Source organism: Cyprinus carpio, chromosome B7 (assembly GCF_018340385.1).
Source record: "Cyprinus carpio isolate SPL01 chromosome B7, ASM1834038v1, whole genome shotgun sequence".
NCBI classification, from domain to species: domain Eukaryota; kingdom Metazoa; phylum Chordata; class Actinopteri; order Cypriniformes; family Cyprinidae; genus Cyprinus; species Cyprinus carpio.
Window position 1 is genome coordinate 31,655,935 of NC_056603.1, and position 12,639 is coordinate 31,668,573.

Consider the following 12,639-nt stretch of genomic DNA (forward strand, 5'->3'; position numbering starts at 1 on the left):
CAAATCTATTTTTGTGTATTCATGGAAGTAAAGAGGGCCGGCAGATAATGGTTTGGATTAAAGGTTAGAACAAAAGTGTATGATAACAGCTCAGTTCAGTGCCGCAACCTAGCTTTTTCTGTCAGGTGATAGTTGAGGTATTGTTTCATTGAATATGGTATTGGCTGCAGGTAAAATCCAGAACAGTTGTCCAGGTGTTTATGTATTGACTAGGAGTTACAGACACTACTTCAGTCTACCTGCACCAGATGGCAAATCACCCAGCCATTATATGCGCACTGACAGCCTGTCAAACACGGATTTGCAGCAAGGTGGGATGCTCCTCTTTCTCTCTCTCTCTACACACATACAGGCATGCAAGCAAACATAAAAATGTATACGCTTTCATCTGTCATGCCTTGTTACAGCACAATTTTTCTGCTGTAGTTCAACTATTTATGTTCTAACATTAGTGTTTGGACCTCCCATGTGACAAAAACAAAACTTTTTGCTGGTTAGGCAAAGCTCTTCACAGTAATAATAATAATAAAAAAATACATTGCATAAATATATCAAGTATTCCATGAATGAATAACAAACGCATAAAAATGAGGCATAATCAATGGCAATCCATATTAACTATCAAATTTTTATTTATTACATGTATTTCATACCCACCACTGTTCTCAGAAAAATGACTAATTCATGATTGGTCTGATTCAATATTCTCTAAATCAATAAATAATTCCATTCAATAATTAATTTAGGCACAAATCACCTCTGGTTCTCCACAGTCACACTCCTCCCCTTCCTCTACAAAGCCGTTTCCACACCTCTTGCCACCGACCAGATCCTTCATGTTGGGCATGTTGAACAGGCACATTCCTCCTCCCTTCTGGAAGTAGTTGTCCAAGTCTTTTTTGCTACAGCGGCTGAAAACTTTTGGAAAGGGGTGCCTGTAGACCATTTTAGAAAGGGATATATGTCATTTTTATGCATCAAAATGATTGAAAACAAAAGAGGCACTAGTAGAAATAAGATGGAAAACTTACAATTTGTTAAACAACAACAGCTAGCCATAGACACTGAGGCAGATGCAGCTGAACATCGGTTTATAATGAATCCAGTAACATGATTATCATGAAAATAAGGTCTTAATTTAAAATGAAAAGAGTAGTGAAGTTTCCCAAACTGTTTTTCACAAGTAAAAAACACTTTCCTCCTCTCTATACCAAGTGATCTCTTCTGAACTTCTTTATTACCTTTCCTCTACTGTACCAGAAGCAAGAGGTCACTTGACCCACTTTATTTCAATTAAGCTTCAAACCAATTCACTCTACTAAAACTACTATCCTTGCCATAAATGATGTGCTTATGTCAGCCACTTTTGATCTCATGCTAGCAGCTGTATTTTTATCCAGAAAAAGTTCTTTCTGGCTTTTTTTCTGGTTTATGTCTTACTTAGTTCTTACCCAGTTAGCTGAAAAACTGCTGCACCCTTAACACTGAGGTTCCACAGGGCTCAGTGTTGGGCACCCTGCTGTTCTCCATTTATACCAGATCTCTCAGAACCTTTTTACCAAACGGCAAGGCACTACTGGTGTGCTGACAACATCTGACACATCATGTTTCCCCTTCTGTCCGTAAATCAGTGTTCTCAGAATGGATCTGAGTGTGTCTCTGTGACATGCTTCTCTCTTCAAGAGAATTTTTATATATATACATGTGATATTTGCTCCTGAGACTACCATGCAATACCATCATGGCACCATATCAAAATTGATGCACAGGATATTCATGGTATCTTTTTTTACTTGCCACCTTCTCAGGTATCACACAAACAATTTTTTCCTAGAAGATTTTCTACAAGCTAGATTTCAACTGGTGATTTCAGCCAGCTTAAGGCAGTTTTGTGTGTAATATACAATAGTGTGCAATTATTTGATAAAAATACAGTACAAATATTTAGTTTTCTATTTCAGTATATATTTTTATATTTTATTGCAAAGCTGTCTTCAGTGTAACATGATCCTTCAGAAATAATTTTAATATGCTCATTTGGTTCTGAAGAAACTTATTATTATCAGTGTTGAAAACAGTTGTGATGCTTAATATTTTTGTGGAAACTGATATATTTGTTTCAGCATTAATTTAGGTCAAAAGAATTGCATTTAATTAAAAAATAAATATTTTGAAACATTTTAAATGTCTTTACTGTAACTTTTGATGAATTATAATGTGTCCTTGCTGAATAAAAGTACTAATTTCATTCAAGAAAAAATAAAACAATCTTACTGACCCCAAACATTTGAATGGTAGTGCACATCAGATGGTCAGTGAATGATCTGTAGGCGTACGATCTGAAGTGGAGACTAAAACGCTTGACTAATCCTTTGGGACGTATCATTAGCAACTAAGTATGTACTTGTACAGTAGCATCCTGTCTATATATTAGTTTAATAGTGACAAAATTAGAAGTTAAAATGATTTGCAAGTGCTCCAGGGTTCTTTGCGTAATTAGCATGCTTTTGTAATTTCCTTGATTTATGTTTTGCATTGTTGGTTATAAATAAAAGGAAGCCTCTGCTAAAGGCATCAATGCAATGCAAATGTAGAAGTCTTTACCCTGTAGCTGCCGCCATGACACATCCACCCTGATCTGCAGTGGCCTCCACACAACAGCCCTCATGGTCATGGCCCATGCCAAAGTTATGGCCAATCTCATGTGCCATGGTGGCAGCCGCCCCAATGGGCAATTCAGAGTGGTCCTGGAAGAGAAGATCATTTAATCTACCAGCCATAACAAACAACACAATAAATGAAACAGAAGCACTGCTTTTAGAGTCTGTCTAAAATGATGAATTCAATATACAGGATTAGAGTATTTGCCGCTCTCACTGCCATGCAATAAATTACTTACATTTTATGCTTTAAATTGGACATAAAGGCTATTTGTAGCCCACAGGCTTCTGTCGTTGGTTTGCCATATTGCCACGGTTCCAACACTATGGTAAGTAAATGGCAGTAGGAGCCCAGAGGACATCTCTGATCTCCAAAGGCATCTTTGTTATGTTACAATGAAGCCATAAATTGTAGAGGATGTTGTTTTTTTGACCTGCAGGTGGTAATTTAAGTACCTTGGCTGGGGCAAACAGAATGGCCTTTCTTTTATCTTCATACCATGACAAAAACATAAAAGCGCACACACTCACATATTTCCAGAGAAAGGAGCACAAACGGATATCTCTGCAAAGGGCATGCAGTGTTGATTTTTACAGGCGGCACTGATAATATCTCCACCATAACAAAAATGTTGAAATATGACATGAAGTTGTATTACAAATGATTTCTCTTTATGGATTTTCTATCTCCTAAATTTCTCCCTAGGAACCACATTGTCCTTGTCATACACTGGTTCTAAAGCATTTGAGGAATTTGAAGGAGCCTGTTTATGATAGGGAATGCTTTCTCAAACCATAGACCAGGACGAGACCACACTTCCAACAGTGAGTCTATATTCACCAACTGTAAAAATGTTTGTATTATGTCCAAAAAAAAAAAAAGAATACAATTAAAAATAAATAAATAAATGCTACAGTAAACTGTTATTGGTTAACTTTATTTAAAAAATACAAAATATGAATGTTAACATTATGTGTAATTTTATTGTAAATTTATGGTTACTGTGATTGGTTAACATACTCAAAAGGAAAATGGTAAAATTACATTACTTTTAGTCCCTGTGTAACACTCATTATATTTTATTTAAATATAATTTAAATAATATGTTATATAATTTTCATCATCTAAGATTGTCATAAATCTGAATAAAATTAAATTATAAAAATATATATATAAAATAAAAATTTTCCTTCTCACCAAAATCAATTTACAAGCACACAATATCGCTATTTTCAACCCTAGATGATTTATAACAAACAAACAACAACAACAAAACTTATAAATATCTCAATATCTTGATAAATAGCTGTCGACTGCAGTTCCAGTCACACAGCACATACTAAACAAATTCACACTCATAATAAGTTATGGTAGTACTTCTACCAATGTAATCATTGTTGACATGCATAAAAAACGTTTTCCCTGTACCACACTGATCTCAGTAGGGCTAAGCCAGTTAAATTGATGTAATGTAAAATGACCCCATCCATGTGTAATATCCAGAAGAAATGCTTCACCACTCATTAGTATGCTGCAAAGTGATCTTCCCCTGCCACAAAGTAATAGAACCAATAAAAGGCTAATCAGGTGTGTGGGAGCTATTGATCACTTTATCAAATCCCTGCATAGCTGTACACAAACACACACTGTTTACAGACTATTCCAGATACAAGTCTGTATGCTTTCTTACCACATTGATGCCGCCCGAGTTCTCGTGACTGCACATGCCCTCCAGCGGAGCCATGCCAATGGTGGTGCCCTTGAAAATCACACCACTGCAAGGAAAATAATATATACTTATAGCTATGATATCAATAAAAATGTATGAGCCATTCTTTATCCCTTTAAAGGGATAGTTCGGACAAAAATGAAATTTCTGCTATCATTATTCATCATTTATGTGTTTTGTTTTTTTCATACAATTTTGGATTAACTAGAAGGTGAGTAAACGATGTAAGATTTTCAGTTTTTGGGTGAAATATCCCTTTAAATAAAACAAAAAGTGTAACTAATCTTTTTTTTTTTAAACTTATGATGATCCAGCATCATTAAGAATACGTACAGTAACAGGACAGTCTTGTTCTATATGTGCAGAAGGTGGGTGTGTATTGTGACTAACGTGAGTAGTTGTGCATTGTCATGTTTCTTGCGGGATTTGAGTTTCTGTCTCCACTGTAGGAAGGACCAAAGAGTCGAATTTGGCTCCTCATTGATGATGCACTGATCATGTTCAGTCCAAACCTCTAGACCAATCAGAGGTACGCGGATGTTCAGTTCTCTGTAGAACTGATCAGACCAAAACAAACAATTAGGATCATTGCAAAGGGATTTATTGTATTAAATATAATTATAATACAGACATCCAGGAATTCTGCATTCAGAGAACAAATCTAAACAGTCAACAAAACCTTTGAACCAAAGAAATTCACCCAGGCTTGACATACCTTATCTACATAATTTGCAATTTCCATTATCCTCATTTTAGTTTTGTCAAGGTCCTTGTTTTGCTTTCTGTACTGTAGAGACATGAAGAAACGCCAAGAGGCAATTAGATCAAGACGAACATACAAATGCATAGACCCTACTTGAGAAAATGCAAAAATTCGATTAACTAAATCCACCCATAATGAAATCTTACATAACCTTCTGCCTATTTCGGCTTTTGGTGGATATTATACAGATTTGATGTAAATGTATGAAAGAACTCAATCAGAAAACTCAACAGAATGTAACACTGAAAGATCGTCTGCATGCCTCTCACGTAATGCATCCCTCAAACCCGAGGACTTAAAATTAAACTATTAAATTCACTGATAACTTCTCGATAACTCCTCATACATGTAAGATATCGGCAATGGGAGTGATAGAAAAGAGAGGGAGAGAGCAAAATGACTCTTCCGAAGCTCTATATTTAAGCAGCAACTGCTCAGTGGCCACATTTGAACGAGAAAGTAAGATTAGGCTTAAAGTACCGGTTCTAAAATACAGTTTATATAACTCGGCCTGTATTTGAAGCTTAACAGCCTTAATTCCTGTGGTGAACTTCACTGTGTGGAAGTGTCTAATTAGTGGAAGTGAGCATGACACAGGCATCATCAGCTTACCAGTGTGTTGTCAGCTACTATATACAGTTCCATGTACTTTGTAGTTCCCCAGGCATTTCGTCTAACCTAGGGGTGGGGATAAATACAGAAACAAACAAACGGCAAGCAAAATGAAACGTTAATTGCTGGAGGGCAGGATTTCTGTATTTGTCTCTTTTACATACGTACAATAAATGTCTGCAACTATTTAACAAGAAATTAAATGACAACTGTATTCAATCACACATTTTGAATTTACTATAAAATGAATTTAATGTAAATTCTAATTGTTGTTTATGTGCAAAAAAGGTTTTTCAAACTGACTACAAAATCTACAAAACTTTATTTTAGCAATGTGTTTAATTTTCACTGCTTGCCATCACTGCGGTTCTTCATGCTCAGTTTTATTTGCATTTTAATTGATGGGTCTAGTTCATTTGAAAGAACGCATTGACACAGTAATCACGAAAGTATTCAGTCGTCACAAAGTGACAGCAAGCACTTTACAGTAATCAAACAGTAAAAAAATGTGAGTGAAACAGTAAAATAAGTGGAAGAACAAAACATGCATATAAGTCACATTCCTTGGCAACCAGTGGAAAATAAAAGTGCAAGTTGATAAGTGTTCATAAGCAATAAAAATCGGAGCTCTGTATTCCAAAATGAGTCTCGTCAGGAACTCGTTTGTACTATAGGGTTGGAAATCTTTGGAAATTTAATCATTCTGTTGGAAATAAAATGCCATGGACTTGGTCTTTTATTTTGGAGGACACATGAGCTAATTAAAGGAGAAACAAGTTGAGTCATTCGACAAAGTGAAATTCCTAAAGTAGTGTCGATATGATTCTGTACACATGGGATCTCTGGTAATTAAAGACTTAAAGCTACACAGGGACACACAGTATACATGAACTTCAAGATTCAGGAACTTTGTAATCCAGTTGTATCAGGAATACATCATCACTGAGGAGCGAGCACATTAGTCCACACTGTTTATTAATTTATGGACCCTCTAATTCTCATTTGTAAACAGCAGGCCAGTTAGAAGTCTCTACTGCCTGGCTTTAATGAGAAAGCAAGTGCAAGCAGAACAATAGCAGTAGGAGGGCTCCCAACTCCTGCTAATGATCCTCAAGAGTTTTATAATAAGCCCACATTATGCACTTCATCAGTCTAAACACTTAACCTGGGCTTAAGATGGCTTTATTTCTGTACAGTAATGAGCCAAAACACACTTTTCTTTCTGCAGCGCATTATGGGAACAAATGAAATTACTGACGCACAATGCAACACAACAGCATTGCATCAGACTGCAATGTTCTCTTTCGTGAGTGGCCTATCTACAGTAGTTATTATAGATCGGAGGGAACAGAACATCCTTGCTATTGTAAGAGAGAAATCTTCTCTGACATCACACACAACCCACTTACAGTATGAGATCAGAAATAGAGACGTTACACCCTGAATAATGATGGTAATGACTGACTGTTGTTTCCCTAATGACTATTATGCTTACAATCTAGCGAGAGCTGCTTTACAAAATGAGACTTTTTGTCACCTGTGGAAAGGACAAATTAAATACACTTTTGCATGACATCTACTTCGGTGAAATATATTGTAAACATCAACATTTATTACCAAGTCTCTTCATTTTATCAGCTATTAAATGTGATCCTGGACCACAAAACCAGTCATAAGGGTCAATTTTTTTTAAATTGACATTTATACATCATTTGAAATCTAAATAAATAAGCTTTCCATTGATGATAGGACAATATTTGGCCGAGATACAACTATTTGAGAATCTGGAATTTGAGGCTGCAAAAAAATCTAATCTAAATACTTAGAAAATTGCCTTTAAAGCTGTCCAAATTAAAGGGATACGCCACCCCAAAATGGAAATTTTGTCATTAATCACTTACCCACTTGTCGTTTCAAACCCATAAAAGCTTCGTTTTCTTAGCAGAATTTAAGATATTTTGGATGAAAACCAGGAGGCCTGTGACTGTCCCATAGACTGCCAAGTAAAATACACTATCAAGGTCCATAAAAGGTATGAAAGTCATCATCAGAATACTCTATCTGTCGTCAGACGTGCAATCTGGGTTATATGAAGCGACGGGAACACTTTTTGTAAGCGAAGAAAACAAAAATAACGACTTTATACAACAATTCCTTTGTCAACAGTCTCCTCTGTGTCTGGCAGTCTATGGGACAGTCACAGGCCTCACGGTTTTCATCCAAAATATCTTAAATTGTGTTCCAAAGACGAACGGAGCTTTTACAGGTTTGGAACGACATGGGGGTAAGTGATTAATGACAAAATTTTCATTTTTGGGTGGAGTATCCCTTTAAGTTTTTAGCAATGCATATTACTTATCAAAAATGAAGTTTTAATATATTTATGGTAGGAATCAGGAAATCTACTAAATATCTTCATGGAACATGATCTTTACTTAATATCCTAATGATTTTTGGTATAAAAGAAAATTAAATAATTCTGACCAATACAATGTATTTTTAGCTATTTCTACAAATATACCCATGCTACTTATGACTGGTTTTGTGGTCCAGGGTCACAAATGATGACATGGGACACATCATAGATCAAACTGATTGAATTTCTGACTGACCCTTTGATGCAAAGGTTTAAGATGACCACTGAACAGGCTGATGTGTCCAGTCTGATGGCTGTGTCCACAGGTGCCGGTTTTGACCGGCAGGTCTTCAGTGCGATAGAAGGTGTGATGGAGAACTTCCTGGCCTCCGATTGGCTCCAGGTAGTATGTATCATTTGAGTTCAAGACAATCAAACCTCTGCAGAAGGAAATCAGAGTAATGTCAGCTCAAACGCTCTCTTGTTAAACTTCTGTCAACTGTCAAACATTTACTCACCTTCATGTGGTTCCAAAGCTGTTTGACTTTATTTCTTAATAAATAAAGATATTTTGGATCCCAAATAACCTTGGACCCCATTAACTTTTATTGTATGGACAAAAAACCCCAGAAAGTCATACGGGTTTTGAGCAACATGAGGGTGATTAAATGATGGCAGAATTTGTTTTAGTAAGGTTTTGCCCTTACTAGTGATATTAAAGAATGCCAGTTAAAGAGATATCTATGAGCATATCTATGAGTTCATTTTCAGTTGATCTTTCTTTTACAAACATATATGGACACACAGAGTGGAATTTTAATGCCTCTTCATCCTTCTTTTAGCCTCAGTACAGTTAACGGCATTATGCATTAACTAATGAGAGAGATCAGAAGGGCCGCAGAAACTGCTGGATTTGAGGTCTCCCAAAGCACCTCTACAGAACCACTCTAAATTTGACCTCTGTAAAAAGTTTTCAAATGGTACATTTGAAAAAGATGTTAAAAATAAAGTCCATGAGACTGCAGGGGGACCTATTTGTCATTTCAGATTGGTGTTCTTGAGTCTCCCCCTTTGTGCCTACGATGTGTCCTCAATATGCATTTTTGTCAAGTCTGCAATGATGTGGGTTCCACAGTGGACCACTATTCAACAGCTTGGGGCTGAATTTGGGACAAGGTCTTTAGAGTTTGATTTACTTATGTAGAACACAAATCAAAGGTAAGACTTTAAAAATATATTTACAGAATTCTTGACTTCACAGCAAACCGAACAATTTTGTCTTTACTGTTCCAGTACTTATGGAGGGCACTGTATATATTTATCAGATAATCCTGAAAAAAAGCCAATCTCTGCTTTTACAAAATATTAAGCATCACAACTGTTTTCAACAAAAAATGTTTCTTAAACACCAAATCAACATATTAGAATGATTTCTGTAGGATCAGGATGTAGGATAAAGACTAGAGTAATGGCTGATTTGCCATCACAGGAATACATTACATTTTAAAATATATTATAATACAAAACTTTTATTTTAAATTACAATTATATTATATATATATAGAATCTTACAACTCCAAAATTGAGTGGCAGTGTATTTATCAATTAAGAAGAAGAGCTTTTATCGTCAGCAATGCATCGCTGTCAGAAGTACTGTACTGTAAGCTAATATAAACAGAATGTTTCAAAAGTTTTACTAAATGTAAAGAGATTAAATAAACTACTGTTTCACAGTAATTCCACTGCTGAATTTGTTTTAATTTGTCTTATTATTAATTTGTTTTATTCTGGTTTACAAAAGTGATTTATGGTCATTGGAAATATGTTTTGTCTTCAAATTTTTCACAACTGTTCCAAATCCATTTAGTCACAAAACCATTTGTTTACGTCCCAGGGCATCTAACTATTATCTTCAAAATGAGGATTGTCATTTTCCGCAAGTTGACAACAGGCAAGCAGAAATGACTCAGGGTATGGCTTTATAATAGTTCCTGACACTAAAACTGGGGGCAAATTTGGATGTGATTTAATTTGCCTTGGCATAAATGTAATGATATTCATGAAATAATAAATAATACAATAAATATTTAAATCAATCAACTACATTACTGTCAATTTTTTAAATGGACTGATGCCTCTGCAGACAGTGGCACACATCAGCATATGACCTCCAATGAGCTGAGGGTAAAGAAACCCAGCCTTGAGAAAAGCCATATGAAAACATACAGTGCTAATTACGTTTGCTCTTACAAAATCTTGCAACAGCTGTTTAATGACTTGATCTGTCTTCATAAGAAAGTCAAGACCTTTGGCAATATCAAGAGACAGACTCTCCAGGGCTTTGCCCTTAAAAACTCTGTTATTTTCATACAACAAACTCTGGATGTCAAAAGAGTGACTGCTCTCAAAGTCTATGCACTGAATGATCAGGAATGAAAGCAAACACACTTTCGGGAATGCTGATTCATCCCAAAACTATCCTGACTGCGGTTCTCTGATTTCACGCAATTTTCCAAAGTAAACGGCAGTTGCATTTATCATCTAGCCACATTTAACCAATTATGTAGCCAACACATCTTTGGTATTTCAAATTATTTAAATGTTTTTTTTTCTCTCTCTCTCTCTCTCTCTTTAAAGCTTCTTTCCTGACATTACGTCATAATAACTTTCTTTATCAAGTCACTAAAAATATCTGTACTTCATTTATAATCAAAAACTGATATATGAAAGTGAAAGTATGAAAGTGAAGTGACATACAGCCAAGTATGGTGACCCATACTCAGAATTCGCGCTCTACATTTAACCCATCCAAAGTGCACACACACAGCAGTGAACACACACACACACTGTGAACACACACCCGGAGCAGTGGACAGCCATTTATGCTGCAGCGCCCGGGGAGCAGTTGGGGGTTCAGTGCCTTACTCAAGGGCACCTCAGTCGTGGTATTGCCCGCCCGAGACTCGAACCCACAACCTTAGGATTAGGAGTCAAACTCTCTAACCACTAGGCCACGACTTCCCCTTTCAGGGGTTTGGGGTCCGTAAGCACTGCATTTATTTCATCAAAAATATTGTAAAACAGTAATAATATCACTATCCATTGTTTTATATTTATTCCTGTGATGGCAAAACTCAGTTTTCTGCAGCCTCCAGTCTCCATTATTACTATAAATATTGAAAACATATGTGCTGCTTCATATTTTTGTGTAAATTGTTTGTTTCCTGATTCTTTGATGAAGAGAAAGTTCAAAAGAACACTATTATTTAAAAGAGAAATCTTTTAGAACATTTTATAACACTTTTTAAAATAACATTATAAATGTCTTCACTATGTACTTGCTGAGTAAAAGCATTCATTTCTTTAGGGAAAAAAATCTTATATTATATATATGAATATGAAGTGTATATTAAGTACATAAAATTCAAAAACGAAACTAATCATTACATGATGTAGAAATGACCTTTCATCAATAAAGTATATTAAATTAAACTTATGCTATCCGTGACCTTCATGTTCTCTTTGTCAAAGCCCACCAGTACAATAAATGTATAGTAAAATGAAAACAATCCTTTATTTATTATCATGACAAAACCTTTGGTTTGTGAAACTTTTAAACCAGTCATTTGTGTATGTTTCAAAGACACAGATGTTTGGCTTGTATCTCTAGGCATCAGATTTAGATTCAGCAGGAACAGACCGGGGCAGATGCAGTTTCAAGGCTGTTTGTGGATATTGTTTATATGTAGAGAGGAAGCATTCAGTGCTGAATGAGGACTGAGCACAACAAACTATTAACATTCTGGTAGAGACACAGCATTAGTCATCAGTGCTTATATTCAATAACCTGGCCAAAACATTTCCGCTCTTCACAAATTAAGCACACTGAATTGTGCTGCATTTTGTACTTACATGCTTCCATGCAAACCCTTAAACACTGCTCACAAAGTCTTATTCACACAACTAACTGAAAAAAAAGAGTCATAATGCTCACAGGATGTAGGTTTTTACATGCTTATCACACTAAGCCATGAGGCATTTTAGACTTGTGACCGAATGTATTGAGCGTATTGTGTCTGAAGAGAATCCAATTATGCAAGACATGACATACCTCATTCCGAAACATGTGCTCAGAGCGACCCACGAGTCGGCGTGACCTCTGACCCTCCCGTGATAGAAGCAATGATCCTGGAAAAGGAAGGAGAGAAAAAGAGATTACTGGAGGCAATGCAGAGAAAACGAGATAAGAGGGAGCAGTTTGCTCAAGAGACAGGCTGCGGAGTTAATGTTGTTCATAAAATGGGCAAAAGCGAGTTAATGGAACATCTATCTAATTAGTAGTAAAAAGACTACATCTGTAAATCACAATTACATTTGTTACATTTTTTGGCTTTCAGGTTTATTGGACTTAATTAGTCTTCCTCTTTTTGATTGCTGCACCAAAAAACTTCCCTCAGGAGTTTACCGCTAACATGTGGAAAAGAATCGCTCCATTTAACTCTACTGAAACAGATCCAA

At 35.9% G+C, this 12,639-nt stretch overlaps 1 protein-coding gene across 3 annotated transcripts in view; it reads right to left on the reverse strand.

The window, feature by feature from the left end:
* Positions 1–12,639, reverse strand: part of adam19a (ADAM metallopeptidase domain 19a) — a 77,648-nt gene that overhangs the window by 19,889 nt on the left and 45,120 nt on the right. For all 3 annotated transcript variants that reach the window (XM_042728338.1, XM_042728337.1, XM_042728336.1), the window contains 8 exons: positions 12,233–12,309; positions 8,378–8,561; positions 5,766–5,831; positions 5,106–5,177; positions 4,781–4,947; positions 4,352–4,436; positions 2,605–2,747; positions 758–935 (listed from right to left, as the gene is read on the reverse strand). In XM_042728338.1, the coding sequence (XP_042584272.1) occupies positions 758–935; positions 2,605–2,747; positions 4,352–4,436; positions 4,781–4,947; positions 5,106–5,177; positions 5,766–5,831; positions 8,378–8,561; positions 12,233–12,309 (972 nt within the window). The remainder of the gene's footprint in view (positions 1–757; positions 936–2,604; positions 2,748–4,351; positions 4,437–4,780; positions 4,948–5,105; positions 5,178–5,765; positions 5,832–8,377; positions 8,562–12,232; positions 12,310–12,639) is intronic.